Raw genomic sequence first — 16,735 nt, forward strand, 5'->3', positions numbered from 1 at the left:
ACAGGAAGGGGATTTACGTAAAGCCAGAAATTCGCGTTTATTTCGCTAGAACATTTCGTCTGTCATAATGGTCCTAATACATAATGCAAACTTGATAAGATAAGTCTGTCATCTACGAAGTTCTGTCACAGCCAAAATAGTACCCTGGCACTGTAACCACAATGTCATACCGGTATTCGATAAATTTAAAACGTTGCTATGTATCCCACTGAACATAACCTTGAACTCCGGGGAGGCCAAGGGTCCAGAGCCTATCCCAAAAGCGCAGTTACGGGCACTAAACCTTCGTCAAGAGAAATTAAAAAGGAGCCTCAACGCTCCATCCCAGAAAGATATTAATTTGGCATTTTTTGGCATTAAGCTAACTGAAACAAATTCGTAAAAGCCGCTCAAGTTGTCTTATGCAAAATGCAAAATCTACAATTCTTGCTTCTACCATATTTGGAACTGGATCACCTGAAAAAAACCAACCAAGGTCTTGTATTATTAGACAATTATTGTATATATGTATATTTACTTATTTTCTATAAATTTTTCTTGAAAATGGCACTACAATTTTTTCTGAAAATTGACATACAACGATTTTCTGGTATGAAAAGACGATCTAGATTTGTCACGACTTTGTGAAAATTCGTTAAGGGCCTCAATTTTGGAAAAATAATGTTTCTCATATGAAAGACGTCACTAAAACTTGGAATAGTTGTAATAAATTTTGGGGAATATGAACGCATGCGCTAAAGATTTTATAAACCACATTATGATTAATTTTATATATAACAATTTACCATAATTTATGGTTGATTGTGTGTGGCTATGCTGTTTGACCTATGTGATTGTATGGATGAGTAGGGTTAAGGCCTCATTCAAGTGCTGGTCTATATTGATCACTAATTTAGGAAAACAGTCTTCCTTTTCTCCTTCCGTCTCTTTTTTTTTTTTTTTTTTTTTTTTTTTTTTTTTTTTTTTTTTTTTTTTTTTTTTGTGTTTGTGCTGTAGCATTGGTGATTTCTCTTTTCATGATATAAGTAATTAATTGTCGGTAGTATAGAAAAATTTGTCGGTATAAATATGCAAAAAGCTTTCTCAAGTAAAATAAAATGAAATTAAAGTTGTTTTATGAAAGAGAAGCTTGGTTCCTTGGTAGTAATTATAAAACAAACACTCGTGCCATATGACATTGAGCTGAAACAAATAAATTGAAAAACATCAATTAGGCTACAAAAAAAGAAAACAAATATCTAGGTTTCTATTGATTTTCTGCACCAATATTTATAAATATTTTTAAAGAAATCTCACTCGTTGAGTGATAAAACCCCTAATATTTTGTGAGATTCTATTTAAAAGATTTCCGTTTTTAACAATTTTGCGTGATGTATAGTATTCATTATGAATCATCAATATCACTTTTTTATGGATTAAAGTATGTATAGACATACGAATAAAAATTATTCAGCTATTCTTTTTTTGTATTCATCACGCTAACGACCAGTAAAAAACATGCTAAAAATATATATATATATTTTTTTTTTACATATTCTAACAAGAATTGTTTTTTTTTACATACAAGTTGTGCAAATTATTCTATCTGCTATTTTGCTATATTCTATCTGCTATCTGCTATATTCTATCGTCAGCCAAGTTATTCTATCTGCTATTTTGCTATATTCTATCTGCTATCTGCTATATTCTATCGTCAACCAAGTTATTCTATCTGCTATTTTGCTATATTCTATCTGCTATCTGCTATATTCTATCGTCAACCAAGTTATTCTATCTGCTATTTTGCTATATTCTATCTGCTATCTGCTATATTCTATCGTCAACCAAGTTATTCTATCTGCTATTTTACTATATTCTATCTGCTATATTCTATCGTCAACCAAGTTATTCTATCTGCTATTTTGCTATATTCTATCTGCTATATTCTATCGTCAACCAAGTTATTCTATCTACTATTTTGCTATCCTATCTGCTATATTCTATCGTCAACCAAGTTATTCTATCTGCTATGATCATCCGTTTTTTAACTTTCCCTATCCGTGTGTTTTCAGAAATATCTATATTTTCGGCAAAGCTTTCCAATAATCTTGGTAATAATATTTTCTCGAGAGCATATTGCATTAGTTGTCTCATTGTTGCTGCTTAATAATTGATGAATATTATGTTTCTTTTGTGGTTTCAAATTAATAATCCTAGGGAAATTTCAGCAAAAGATCTGATTTAATCATGGGAACGGTTTCCATGACAATCCTCCGACAGTCTGAATTTTGATGAATTCTTCCCTTTTGTTCATGTTCCAGATGTGCTCAACCGTTTAACAACAGGGAGTATTTCTAAATCAAACGACGTTTTTGCACAGCGAACATTTTTTTTTAACAATAATAAAAAAAATTAAATCTCCTATCTCTCGAGCTTGTTTTGTTTGTTTTTATCAAACGAACATCTAAGCACTGTTTAACAAATTGCCTAATCCAAGTATTTTTGATTAGATTATTGATTTTTTTTTTTATGTGGCCATGGACCTGCGTGTTTTTTGTGTTAAATATATTATAATAATAAAAAATTATCACATCACAACTCTGAAATTTTGCATATTTCTTTTGTATATTTTTTTGTGAAACTGAAGCTCTTTTTGTATCAAAGCATAATTTGTATCAAGAAAAAAAATACTAAGAAAAACAAAACTATATATTTACCCAGCAGATTTTTTATTGTATGAGCAACAGTATCAGTGATTGCATTCTGGGGAAATCACCCTTCCCCTAAGAAGACGATTCTTATTGATTTTTTAGGATCAATGTTAAAATTTAAAGGGTTCTTTTTTTTTCCTATGAACCTTCAGCAAAAGGTCTCAATTACAAAAAGTGCTTCGTTGATGAGCCTTCTACAATTTAGATTTTGATATTTTTTGCTTTTTGTCTACGGAATTTAGTATGCACTTAACTGTTGAATTCCAGTATAACATATTAGAAATGAAAGCAGTGTTTACAATTCTTTTCTGGTGACAAACGTGGGAGTTTCAGCACTAGTACAATAAACTCCAAGCGATTTTAGTTTTGATGATTATTTTGTTCATGGTATATAGTATGTGCTACACCGTTTAACTACGGTGTAACGTTTTAAAATGAGAGTGCTGATTGTAATTCTTTGCTGGTGACTTTCGGGCAAATTTCAACACCAGCCACAAACTCAACACAGAATCAAGCGGACCATCAATATTTTGTTATGGGCAAGCCTTCCACAAAGTCTCTTACTCCAGTCTCCTTCAGAAAGTAGACCTTAAGTTCTTCAGATGCTACATTTTTGATAATGATAATATTGTGAACAAACCTATCTTGCTCTTCAGCCTAACAAGAATGTAATCACCAGCCTTGACTTTCTCAGTGTTAAATTGGAAGTTGCTGGTAGGGGATTCGTCTTCAAAGTTCTTTAGTTTCATCATAATAAGCCGTTTACCTTAACCGTTTAACTACGGTGTAACGTTTTAAAATGAAAGTGCTGATTGTAATTCTTTGCTGGTGACTTTCGGGCAAATTTCAACACCAGCCACAAACTCTACACAGTATCAAGCGGACCATCAATATTTTGTTAGCTTGGACAGTTTTAGTGAAGTAACACTTGCAAGAATGAACTTTCGGTTTCTAAAACTCCTCAAATTCTTACATTTCAAGCAAAATCTTGGAAGAACTAGGGAAATTATTGAGAAGCTCAGTACAATTCTAAAATGGTTTTTCGAATACAAGTTTTATGTAAAAACTTATGAATTGAACCTTTTTTAACGTAATTTAATTTTAATTAAATTAAATTTTCTAATTTTAACGTAGGTTAAAATTTATAAGCTTTTCATAGGATCAAAATTAACATTTTAAAGACTTAGAAGTTTGTTGTATTTTTTTGCTGGTGACTATCGGGCCAAATTCAGCAAAACTATTACAGACTTGTCACAACACCAAGAGACTGACCAACTAGATTCCTCCATTGTTCCACTCTCAAATTTTTTGCTTTAGGCACTTTTAAGACACGTCTAAAGGGATTCCGTCATTTTTGGAGCCTAGTCTTGGGCGTTTTGTCGTACCCCCCTCTCATATATGGATTATCTGACAGACTGATGCTACAGAAGCGGGCTTCGTCTGTTCTGACATCATGTCAAAGCCAACGACTCAGATAAATGTTTAAAGATACGTATGCTACTGGCAACAGTATATCCGTATATTTACACATTCATCATTGTGTGCGAATGCAAAGGGCTTTCCTTTAGAAGAAGCTACAAAAGTGCAGTTCAATCCCACTTTCTAGGACTATAATGAGAGAAAGGTTTTGATGGTTAGAGCACGTTCTGCGGGTAAAGGAAGACAGATTGCCAAAATTTGCCCTTTTTGGCCAACCATCTAGGGCGAAACAGAAAGCGGGTCATCCCCGGTTGGGATGGAGGGATGTCGTAAAGAAAGATTTCAGGGAAATGCAAACTTCCTGGGAGGGTATAAAGAGGGAGGCTTTAAATAGTTTAGGATGGAGGAAGAGCGAACGTAGCTATGTTGGCCTCAGCGCGGCTTGGTGCTGCGGTGAGTAGTTGTTAGTAGTAGTAGCAGTAGTTTGAGCGTTCACGAAGGAGTTATCTAACGGACGTGTTTGCAGAGGAGTATCCACTTTACAAAGGATAACAGGAGCCTGTCCACGTTGGGGAAGAAATTTTAATTATTTTTAACTCAAAGACTGCCTCATTTAGGTACATACTTGTTTTCATTGAAATGAACCTGCATTATCCTGCCCAACAGTGCAATTTCATAAATATTCCTTACAATTAAAATCGACAAAACCAGATCCCGAATGTGTAGTGTTTGTTTTGTTTCTTTTATTGGTACTCCACTTTGATTTTTTGTAGTGGGTCAAAAATAAGTCATTATTATTATTATTATTAGATCCTGCAAAAAGGTCCAAACGCTTAATTTGCTTTTTTGTAAAACAAAGGAACTTTGTTTTTTATTTTTATAATTCATTTTTGTAAAATAAAGAAACATCACATTATTTTTTTAAACATTATTATTAGAAACATTATTATTGTAAATAAATAAATTTATTTTTGTAAAATAAATAAAAATACAGAAATGTTTTGTAATTTTGTAATTTTTTTTTTTGTAATTTAGAAACGTTATTTTGTCTAGGACATAAAAATATCCAATATATCAAATGGTATAAAAGGAATATTGGCAAAATGACACGTACTATTACCAGAATCAGCTAATCTGCTTAATCCATCATCCGTTGTCGATCGATGCAGTATAGGAGCAGGTGGGGGCGGAGTACTTGAAAGCCCTAGAATAAAATAGTCAATTTACTTCTGCATCAGTGACTTTAATTTCATTCCCAGAGGTTTCTAGGACATCAACAACATTTTACGCTTCATTTATGACATTGTAAACTTAGCGGTAGCCAAAGACTTTCGCAATAGATCCCATAAAAGTTTATCAATTTTAGAAATTTACAGAAAAATCGTTCGAGCGAGTACATACTTACCAACCAGAAATAGAGGAAGGGCATTTAATTGGGGTCCAAAAACTTCTAAAAAAATTATGAGAAAACGCTGAACATTTTGACTATAATACAACTCATTATGGTATCGGAATCTACCCTTTAAAGAACCACTAATTCCCTTTAAAATTGAGGTTACTTTTTTTTAGATGGAGAAATAGCTGAAATTTTCATTGGGGACAAGAGTATGCAGTCCTGCTAAAAAATCCTTCCTTTCCCGGATTATAGGATTTTTGGCTGCATTTTTCAAATTTCACCCGTAGGATTCTCCATGAAATGCCATCCAATCTTAACAAATTTGTCCAGCGAACCAATAACAGAGGTCTTCCTGCAACCTTTATCACCTATTATATATAGCATTTATGAAATAAAATGAAAAACAATATTAGGAAGCTACATTATTTGGGTTTAGTTGGCAATTCAGACCTCATTCATAATTTTAACAGGGCTTTATCATTGATCTTAAATATCAGTAATTTTGAAATTTAAATTACGTTTTTCCTTCAATTTCTTTCTTTTTAGTAACACAGAAAACTGTTAGAAATCCAATTACAATATTTAATATATTACAATTTATTGTGACTAAGTTGGTAAGTCTAGTTGGTAATTGAAACCTCATTCATAATTTTAACTGGGTCGTTTCAAATATTTCAAATATCAGCAGCTTTGAAATTTAAGTTACGTTTTTCCTTTGATTTCTTTCTTTTCAGCAACACAAACAACTGTTAGAAACCAAATTACAATATTTATTATAAACAAATCATTGTGGGAAAGTTGGTAAGTCTAGTTGGTTGCTCAGACCTCATTCATAATTATAACAAGGTTTTTTTTTATTGATTTCAAATATCATTATTTTTAAAGTTTCAATTACATATATATATATATATATATATATATATGTATATGTATATATATATATATATATATATATATATATATATATATATATATATATATATATATATATATATATATATGTATATATATAAAAATAAGTTGTCTGTGTGTGTGTGTCGAGTGATGTCATGTTTGTGTGTCGACTGACGTCATGTTTGTCGACTGACGTCATTATAAGGATTGAGCTGTATGCGTCATGAAGTTGTTTGTCGACTGACGTCATGTTTGTCAACTGATGAAATTACATACCGGGACACAAATGACGACCGGGACACAGGGAATATAAATGACGACCGGGAACCTCAAAGAGAAATTACAGACGGGGACACCCGGACACAAATCACGACCGGGACACAGGGAATATAAATGACGACCGGGACACAGGGACACAACTACAACGGGGACGCCAGGGGCACAGGCGGGATATATAAATGACGACCGGGACACAGGGATTGTTCGAATAGAAATTACAGACCGGGACACCGGGACACAAATGACGACCAGGACACCGGGACACAGGGATTGTTCGAATAGAAATTACAGACCGGGAAACCGGGACACAAATGACGACCAGGACACCGGGACACAGGGAATATAAATGACGACCGGGACACTCAAAGAGAAATTACAAACTGGGACACCGGGACACAAATGACGACCGGGACACAGGGACACATCATTAGAATAATGAAGTATAGATCTGAATACGGATTGTTTTTCCCATGGACAATTATATGTTGCATGTTCAAGAGTCAGTAAACCTGACAATCTATTTATATGCAACATATATATATATATATATATATATATATATATATATATATATATATATATATATATATATATATATATATATATATATATATATATATATATATATATATATATATATATATTCACAGGTGGGACACAGGGACACAACTACAATGGCGCGTAACTAATATGGCGCGTAACGACTTACACGCGCGGGGGGGCTTGGGGGGGGGGCGCGAAGCGCCCCACCAACTAGGTGTTGGGGTGGCGCGAAGCGGTGTGTGTGTGTGTTTGTGTAATTAAATGTAAAATGTAATTAAATGTAATATATGTAATTTAAAAATAACCGAAAAACGAGGGCAATATCAGCCAGTGGATAGAAAAGAAGCGAAAAACACAAAAGCAGATGTTTCGACAAGAACGTCAACCTCGCCGTCTTCCTTGTAAAAAAAATAAAAATAAAAAATCAATAGAATAAAATGAAATAGAAAAACTTACCTTGTGAAGTGAACTCCAACAGAGCAGAATAAACTATTTTTTAATTATTATTTATTTTTTTCTTCTTGACAAATGGCACGTATAGCCAGTGTAGCCTTAGAATGTATTTGGAAGTCTTGATACTCTGAAGTAAAGCGGTTACATTTAATCTTCTTAGCTCATCTATAAACTACGTTTTAAAGGTGTCATTCGTAAATAATAGCAGAAAAACATTTGTGGTTAAAATAAATTATTCTGAGTTCAAATTTCAAATGTAAAATGAATTTTTTTTCCCTTAGAATATTTTGGTAATTTACTTTAATAGTTAAAAGGTTAGTAACATTGACTTATTTAGGGGGTGGAAATAGGTTAGATGTTTTTTGATGGTTCTTTTTCCGCATCATCATTTAAAAAGGATGGCCGTAAGAACTTTAGAGATCGCTAAACCGATCTGAAATTAATAATTTTATAAATTACAAAATAAATAAATTAGAATAGGAAACAATTCTAAAATTACAGTTCCATTGGACACAGTTCGAACTCTTAAAAAGGACTTTTGGTGATTTCTACCTCCGCAATTTTTACCACTGATGGAACAAAAGAAGAAAATTTAAAAAAAGCTAATTTTAACAATACAGCTAATAATCTATTTTTCAAAAGCTATAGGGGGAAGCTTTTACTTTGATCTTTGCTATTATACCTGTGCCTCTATTTAGTTCCAGTGTTGTTGGGCAAATTATATTATTTAGTTAATTTTATTAACGTTATTTTATACAATTTCTATACCAAAAACATTACTTATTTACAGAAAGTACCTGGCTCCCAGTGGTTACCTCCAAGACAGTACCAAGGAGAGTGTTTGAGTTTCACTCACCCCCCCCCCCCAAAAGAAAAAAAATTGAAAAATATATAATGGTTTTGAAAATTCAATGACTAAACAAAAATTGGAGCAACTTTCTACAGTTGCAGTCCAAGACAAATTTTCAATCACTCTATGCCAAAATCCACTGTTAACCTGACCCTCAGGCAAAGGCCATAAGAAAATAAGACCAGTACTAAGACGGCAGAGTCATTTTGAAAGAAAAAAAAAACCATTATAACAGCTTGCATTAAGTTGGTATGATTTTTCCTTCCCCGAGTACGGCAGTGGCCATTGATTTAAAGATACATTGAAATGAGAGGAGTAAAATCTACACTATAGCTTTATACTTTTTGCAACTTTGCTCACATGTGGACACAGCCGTATCCAGGGGGGAGGGAGCGTTGCCTGGTTTGAGCTCCTCCCAACAATTTTATCGGACTCGTAAAAAAGTAATAAAATGAGCATAAATAGATTTTTGACGCGTTTTCGAGTCTTTTCTGTAAATACCCCCTCCCCCAAACAAAAAATTCTGGATACACCTTTGCGTACGTCCTTCCCTCATCTATAATAAAATTTTATAATAATGGCGGCATTATACTAGCTCAGAGCGAAAATCAAGTCGATATCGAATTGCACATTTTGTATAAATTAAGCAAAAGCGCCCACAAAACGTAAATAGTGTTTACAAAACGTCTAGTGTTTTTCATTTTGCTCAGTAATAACTTCCATTAATAAATTACCTACAAGCCAGTTTTGTTTTTCAAGAATGCAGAAGAATCAGTGCGTCAGTGGAGCCGTGTTCTGCGGGCACCTGAGGTTTGCCATCACACATTTGTACTTTTTTTTTGTCACCGCAATACTTTAGGTGAGATACGCAAAATCGTACTTCTAGTCTAATCAGCAATTTTAGTGGAGAATATCTTGCAATAGGGTACATTGCATGAGTAATTCTCTGGCATTATGCTTATTCTACACCACTAGAAAATAGCCCAGCGGTCTAGGGAATTTATGCATACAATCGTTGTATATGTGGCAATTAGTTTAACATGAACTTGTGAACTGAACGAGTATCAATAGTTTTTTTCCGTGTGGAAAACCGCAAAATGTTGCAGGTTGCCAATACCAAAATTTTGTAGATATCCTCTGAGGCCGCGCTCCGTGGGCTAATTAAGCAGAAAAATTCACTTTCACTGTTTTTCGCCTGTAAGCAAGAAAGTGACAACTAGAAATAGAGCGGAGAAGACAGGGCAGTGAAAACACTTCTTTTCATGAGCGGTTAAAGTAGCAGAACTCATCAGTATTTTCGGCATTTATGACCCAAAACGTAACTATCCAGATTAGAAAACTAGTCAGAGTCGATATATGTCAAAAAATTGCAGCCAGACCTACAGTTCCCTCTTAGAAGACTTTGCAAAGTCGGTCACAATCAAAATTCAGTGACCCATTTAAGGTAAAACCAATTCCTAGAGGGCGTCTGGAATTCGACCAGCTGTAGCTTGGATCAAACACCTTGTACCACTTACAAGACCAAATTACTTCTTGTCTTTTAACAACACAGCCACTGCAACATTTTGTTCTACAACTCCACTCTCAAACGAGGAAACACATAGGTCAGTTTGGACCGGTTTGGACTGGCACGAAACATTTCCAGTCGATAATCTGACGTGCATAAACTTTAAGTGTCTTTATTTGGCAATACGAAGGTTGTTTCTAATTTGCGGGGAAATCAGAGCCAAAATAAAATAGGCCACCAATGGGTCCTACTACCAGAAAAAAGGCAGATGTACTTTTGACTCTCATAAATAAGTTACTGAAAGGCCCTGCGGTGTTCTGGTTGTCCCCGTGATTCCTGGCTTAAATGACGTAAGTGATTCAATGCACCCATGTGCATTGCCACACAGAAATACCAGTAAGAAAAAAAAATCAGGTGTAAATAGCCTGAAAAATTAAAGTTACAATGGGTTCCTAAAAAAAAGTGTGGTCCCAATAATTTGTAAAAAGCAATACATTTGAAGAGAAAGCGGTGTTTATAATGTTTATGTCTTTTTTTAGGAAAAGTTATTTTCAGTTTCAACATTTTTCTTGTCATCAGTCGTAAAATTTACTGTAGGGACTTGAGTTTCGAACGAATTGTAGCATCTGCAATCAATAAATATTACAGTACATCTTATTGCTCCAACACGAAACGATTGAAACTAAAAGGAAAATCCTTCTAAAAACAATTCAGAAAATTATTTGGTTATTACTCAACTTTTCCCATTGCTTCTTACTGGTAGTTTTATTTCGTTGGCCATTAGTAGAGCAAGCAATCATTGCAATTTCTCAATGATGAGCCAGATTTTACTGTCACAACGAGTTTCCAAGCAGTGGCGCCATTAGGATTCGGTCGATCTGTTGAAAAATTGAGTACCAATAAAATTGAGGATTTACAAAATTTCAGGAGAAAATTTCTTAGTGGCCTATTGAGGTCCATCGAACTAATTCATACTGGGGTAAATTAGGATAGTTCTTTCAGGAAAAAAGCTCTCCTCTAGAGCAATAAGCAGCGCTTTCAGGCCAGTGAATTTTGTGTAAATTGAGTGCTGGAACTTGTTTGAAAATGCTTTCTTCCTTGGAATATAGAACATCAAGATACAATGAGTTAATCCAAAGTTTTAGCGGAAAGTTATACAGTACGGGCACATGATCGGGTAAAAAATCACTTTCAGGACTATTTGGATTAGTATAAAAGAAAAGAGAGCTTGATATAGGAGAAAAGAACTTTTAGGAATTTTCAAAAGTAGATATATGAGTTGCTTTCTTTTCACAGCTCACTTCAACTGATTTCTTTAAAATATTAAATATCCCAATTTAAAAAACTGAAATACCAATATATCACAAATTAGTAAAAATATCATAACATGATAATTACTTCAGAGTTGCTATTTCTACAAGCACCTACTACTACTACTACTAACAAATCACTGCGCCATCAAGCCATTTGAGGTCAACAAGCAACGCAGTCTCCTCAATCCCACTCAATCTTCTGAAAGCCTCCCTCTTTACTCCCTCCAAGGGATTTTCATTTTACAATAAATCTTTCCTTATGGCATCATCTCACCCCAGCTGGGGAAGACCTGCTTTTCGTTTGACCCTACACGGTTGGCAGACAAGGACAATCGTTTTCAATCTGTCATCCTTCATCCGCAGAACGTGCACTACCCATCTCAACCTTTCTCTCGTTATAGTTTATAGCCTTAGGACGTAGGATTGAAACACATTTTTCGTACAGCTTATTGTTCGAGATAGGGTCAGTCAGTCAAATGCCCAAAACAATCCGTAGGCAATTTCTCTGGAAAACATTTAGCAAATCCTCCTCAATTTTTGGAGCACCCACGCTTCATAGTCCTACTTGACCCCTGTATTCACTATAGCAGTCAATATTTTAATATTGGTTCGTAGACTTATCTTCCTATTCGTCCAAATTGTTTTCAACTGTGAAAAACACCCTGAACCTTGGATATTCTCCTTTTACCATCTTCACTGCACCCAACATCTTTACTAATAATACTACCTTGGTAAGTGAAGCTGTCCACTTGATCGATCTTCTCGTTACCCAACATCACATTTTCATCTTCACTTATTCCTAATCTTAGCAAATTAGTCTTCTTAACATTAATCTTAAAACCTATTGTTGTACCCTGAACTCGAAACTGAACTCTGAACTGTTTGCTGACATTTTCATATAGGGTGCTTAAATCATCAGCATAATCCAAGTCCAGGAAATTTTTGCTTCCCCGTTTGATTCCGTGTTCCCATTGTCTTGCTATGCACCGTAGGACAAAATCTATCAAAATCATCAACAGGTTATAATTTCCTCGATGGGCGCCACACTGTAAGGTCACCATGCAGTGCTGTTAGCAGTCACATTTTTGGTTAGGAAAACTCGTGGAAGTCCACCTTGATGCCACTATGAGGCCACACAGCCAGGATTTCCCTGTCGAGGATAGGGAAGGAGAAAGCTTATGACGGAGCAGAGACCCTAAGCCATCTCGCAGCACCGGAACAGCTCAAATCATCTATACCCTGCCTATCCTTGTCAGGTCATTTCTATTAGCGTGAGTGAATAAATGAAAAAAATATCCGAGGGGAACTTTTTGTGGCCTCTTGAGTTCTATCTAACAAATACACGTTGAGGTGGATTAGGATAATTAAGGTTGTAAAGTACCTAGTAAAGTACGAATCACGGTCTACAATAACCCAAAATTTCAAAATGCCTTTTAAAAACGGTCTAGTGAGAAAAAATTGCCGTTTGTAGTTAATTCAGGAATCGTAACTATTATTTTGGTTAGTCTCAATAGTATTAAATAAAGAAAAACAAGTTTATTTAACAGAAATTAAGGGGTAGCATAAAAACATAAAACGAACAGAAATTATTACGCATATGAAGGGGGTTGCCTCCTCCTCAAAACCTCGTTCTTTACACTAAAGTTTTTAGTACTTTTGACAAAAAAACCTCTTATTTTTCCAATTCAGCAGCCCTTGTGTTTCAGGAGTCCTTCTAAAGAAATTGGGACAAAATTCAAACGTACAGTTCATTACCACGAACTGTTTTATAATTTTATTATGCAAAAAAGTTATGTGAATTTTGAAAAAGAGCCTGAAGCCCCTCGAAAATGGCGTTGCATCGAAACAAAAAGTACAACATTGGAATCATAAGTGTCTAAAACCCCAGACAGAAAAATAACAGCCCCCCCCCCCACTTTAAACAAGAAGGAAAAACAATTTTATATGGGGAGCACCAATGTGTCACCTTCTTTCTTTCTTTTTTCTCTCATCGCTAGATGGACACTAGAACATCATAGAGGGCTATTTAAGGGCTCATTTGAAAATGCTATATATACATGCCTTTTGTAAGTACAATTCATTTAGAATCAAAGCTCCCCTCAATGACATTGGACGGTGTGTCCCCGCCAGTAAATTAAGTGTAAATTGAGTGCTGGGAAATATCTGAATGGATTATCTCAATATAGCGAATTATTAGGCAATTAAATATTAGCTTAGAGAAAGCAATTCCTTTCTGGTAGTGATTTCTTTTAAAAGCCTTTTTAGGATATTTCTTTCAGCATCTGAGTTCTCTTCAATGTTAGTAAGCAATAGTAAGCAGTGTTCCAATGCCTATAAACTGCTAATTTTCAGACTTTGATCCATTTATAAGTAAGGGGAAACAATTATTTTACAACTTACTTTTTGACATTTAAAGAAGGACTTGACCTAGGTAGATGAAAGTCTTAGAGACTTTCATGAACTGATATCTGGACTGAGTTTCAAAGTATCTATTGGCCTGGAATAACAACTATCTTCTACTATCAATTACATCAGATTTAGTTAAACTAAACAGATAGGCTATAGAATCACAAATGAATGGCAACTAGATTATCGACTTCAATTATTCGGCTTTTTTTCTGTTTCTTCCAATAAATACTGTTTATATCTACTAGAAAATCTGCCAAAAGCTATTCCATCAGAGGTCTCTCCAGTCAAGCATTAACAATAACAGCTGGAAGCATATTTGAAGGGAGAAAATGGACATAGCAACAGCTAACATAGGAATGACTACTAAACCCAATGTTGACCTAAAGTGTCTAAAATATCAAATAAATCTATTTTTAAAAGGGAACAGAAACTTAAAAATTTGAAAAGGGCAGAGGGTTATCTTTAAGCACAAGCGTCTTTTCCTCAAGCACATGATGCAACTTAATATATTATATAAATGTAAATATTATATACAAAACATTTCCATGTATTGCTATAAATATCTGCATGCAAGATACATATGGGTGTACATATATCTTCAAATTCTCTATTTACCTTGCGCATGGCATACTGCAAAATTAGATGCAGCCAGGAGTGCATGGTCTACTTAAATAGAACAATCCACGTCTGATCAGCCCTTTTTGGTTGAGAATGTAAATTTTGGAAATATCTTATGCCTCTATAACCGTTTTAACACTCAAAGTAGGACCTTTCAATGAACCTCTAAAAACAAGGTACTGGAACAGTACACAATTCCGAAAATTGGCCTGAGATAAATAATTGCTACTTGAACAAAGGTAAATTGGCATTCAAAAGCAAGTAATTGAGGAAACCAAATGCAACTTTTGACATCAGTACAATTCGTCTCTTCAGCTCCTCAAGTTTGCGAAAGCTTCGATGAACTAGCTCAAATACTTTCATTTAAACTATAATATAAAAATATTTTAAAAAGCGATTGTCAACTCTAACTTGAAAATGGACAAATTCTGAACACTAGCTGTTTATCGACCCTGGCACATTGCGTATTACTGAAACCAATAGGCTGAAAGAAATATCCTAAAAAATTGTTTTGAAGAAAATAGATTCAAGAAGTAACTTCTTGAATCTCGGCTATTATTTAGTCACCTACAAAAATTTTGAATGAACTCGCTATATCTAGACATTTTATTTTCGCAGCACTGAATTTACGCATACTTTACGGACCTGGGAACACTGACATTCTATATTCCACAACTAGAAACGTTTCGAATCTCAGCACTCAATTTACACATCATTTACTAGCCAGGACACACTGACATTCTATTATTCAAAACTGGAAACGATTTGAGTCTCAGAATTCAATTTCCACATAATTTACTGGCGTGGACACACTCAATTGAAATAGAGACGAGCATAGCCTCTGAAAGAACAACCCAAATCTATCTCAACATCACTAAGAATTCATGTCTTGAACTTCTAGAATAATTCACTCACACTAGCAGAAATAGCCAATCTGATGCAAATAAGAACTTTCTTTAATGCTTCAATGAAAGTAGTTGAACTTAAATTTTAAAACTTAACTTTTTCAGATGTTGACCAATGGTCAAGGAAATTGGAACTTCTTGGGAAGGTGTAAAGAAGGCTCCTTTGAATAGGTTGAGATGGGGGAGAGTGTGTACAGCTGTGTTGGCCTGAGGCGGCTTGGTGCTGCAGTAAGCTCTTAGTAGTAGTAGTAGTAGTAGTAGTAGTAGCAGTAGTAGTAGTAGTAGTAGTAGTAGTAGTAGTAGTAGTAGTAGTAGTAGTAGTAGTAGTAGTAGTAGTAGTAGTAGTAGTAGTAGTAGTAGTAGTAGTAGTAGTAGTAGTAGTAGTAGTAGTAGTAGTAGTAGTAGTAGTAGTAGTAGTAGTAGTAGTAGTAGTAGTAGTAGTAGTAGTAGTAGTAGTAGTAGTAGTAGTAGTAGTAGTAGTAGTAGTAGCAGTAGTAGTAGTAGTAGTAGCATCAGTATAAGAAACCGCTTTCATTCGACACGAAATCAAGGCACCATTAAAAAATAAAAAAGTAAGTAAGGTAGGGAAAGTAAGATAGGAAAGTAAGATAGACTATCTTTATTTACCCAAAACAAGAGTAAAAATGCATGAAACTAGCAGTTCGAATTATAGACACACGGTCCAGTTTCTGAAATCAGTGGTATCTGCGCCATTTTGTTGGGAATCCTGGTTCAAAAGAGTGAGACTGGTATGATCAATTTTAAAAATGACCATGATTTTGGTGAACCATGCTCGCTTATTGGTAACACACCCAAACCCAACAAAAAACAGGATGTTCTCGAATGTAGTGGTAAAAACTAATGAAACAGATTTAAAGGAAGTCCAAATTTCAAGGGAGAAAATAGAAAGCATGAGCTCTTAAACAGAGTAGGGTGGAGAAGAAGCGTGTGCACCCGTGTTGGCCTCAGGCGACTTGGTACTACGGCAATCTATTAATAGAGGTAGGAAACAAGAAAATATCCTAAAATAAGAAAAAAAGAATAAACTCATCGTAGAGCAGAGCTGCCAGAGAGCGACAGACTTGCTAAGTCTTATCATACTTCAACCCAGTTCAAAGTTAAGAGATGTTTAGGATAAAGGTCTAAGTACGTGATGGAAACTAGTACCCTGATTTGCAAAACTGTTTAATTTATTTATAAGCGAGCTACTTCGAAGTAACCGACTCGAAAAATTGTTGTTCCTATAAAAATAGTTGGGAAGGACAAACTCTGGTGACGAAGACTAAATAAGGATGTTTCCAGAGTTTTTAAAAAGGAGAGTAGATCACAATTAAACGCACACTAGCTCCCTGAAAAACACTCCGTTCGATTCACTTAACGAACCATCTATGCAGTTGTAACGTTAAAAGACGCTTCAAAAAGTAAATTTGCAAATCGCAAGTGATTCGGAAAATACAGA

General features: G+C 34.7%; 2 protein-coding genes across 8 annotated transcripts in view; both read right to left on the reverse strand.

The window, feature by feature from the left end:
• Positions 1 to 16,735, reverse strand: part of LOC136041934 (histone-arginine methyltransferase METTL23-like) — a 240,388-nt gene that overhangs the window by 142,453 nt on the left and 81,200 nt on the right. The window lies entirely within an intron of this gene.
• LOC136041935 (protein lin-10-like) overlaps positions 1 to 16,735 on the reverse strand; it is a gene marked incomplete at its 3' end in the record, with an annotated part of 204,436 nt that overhangs the window by 135,974 nt on the left and 51,727 nt on the right. For all 6 annotated transcript variants that reach the window (XM_065726747.1, XM_065726746.1, XM_065726745.1 and 3 more), the window contains 1 exon segment: positions 5,224 to 5,313. In XM_065726747.1, the coding sequence (XP_065582819.1) occupies positions 5,224 to 5,313 (90 nt within the window).

This window comes from Artemia franciscana, unplaced genomic scaffold (assembly GCF_032884065.1).
Source record: "Artemia franciscana unplaced genomic scaffold, ASM3288406v1 PGA_scaffold_50, whole genome shotgun sequence".
NCBI lineage: Eukaryota > Metazoa > Arthropoda > Branchiopoda > Anostraca > Artemiidae > Artemia > Artemia franciscana.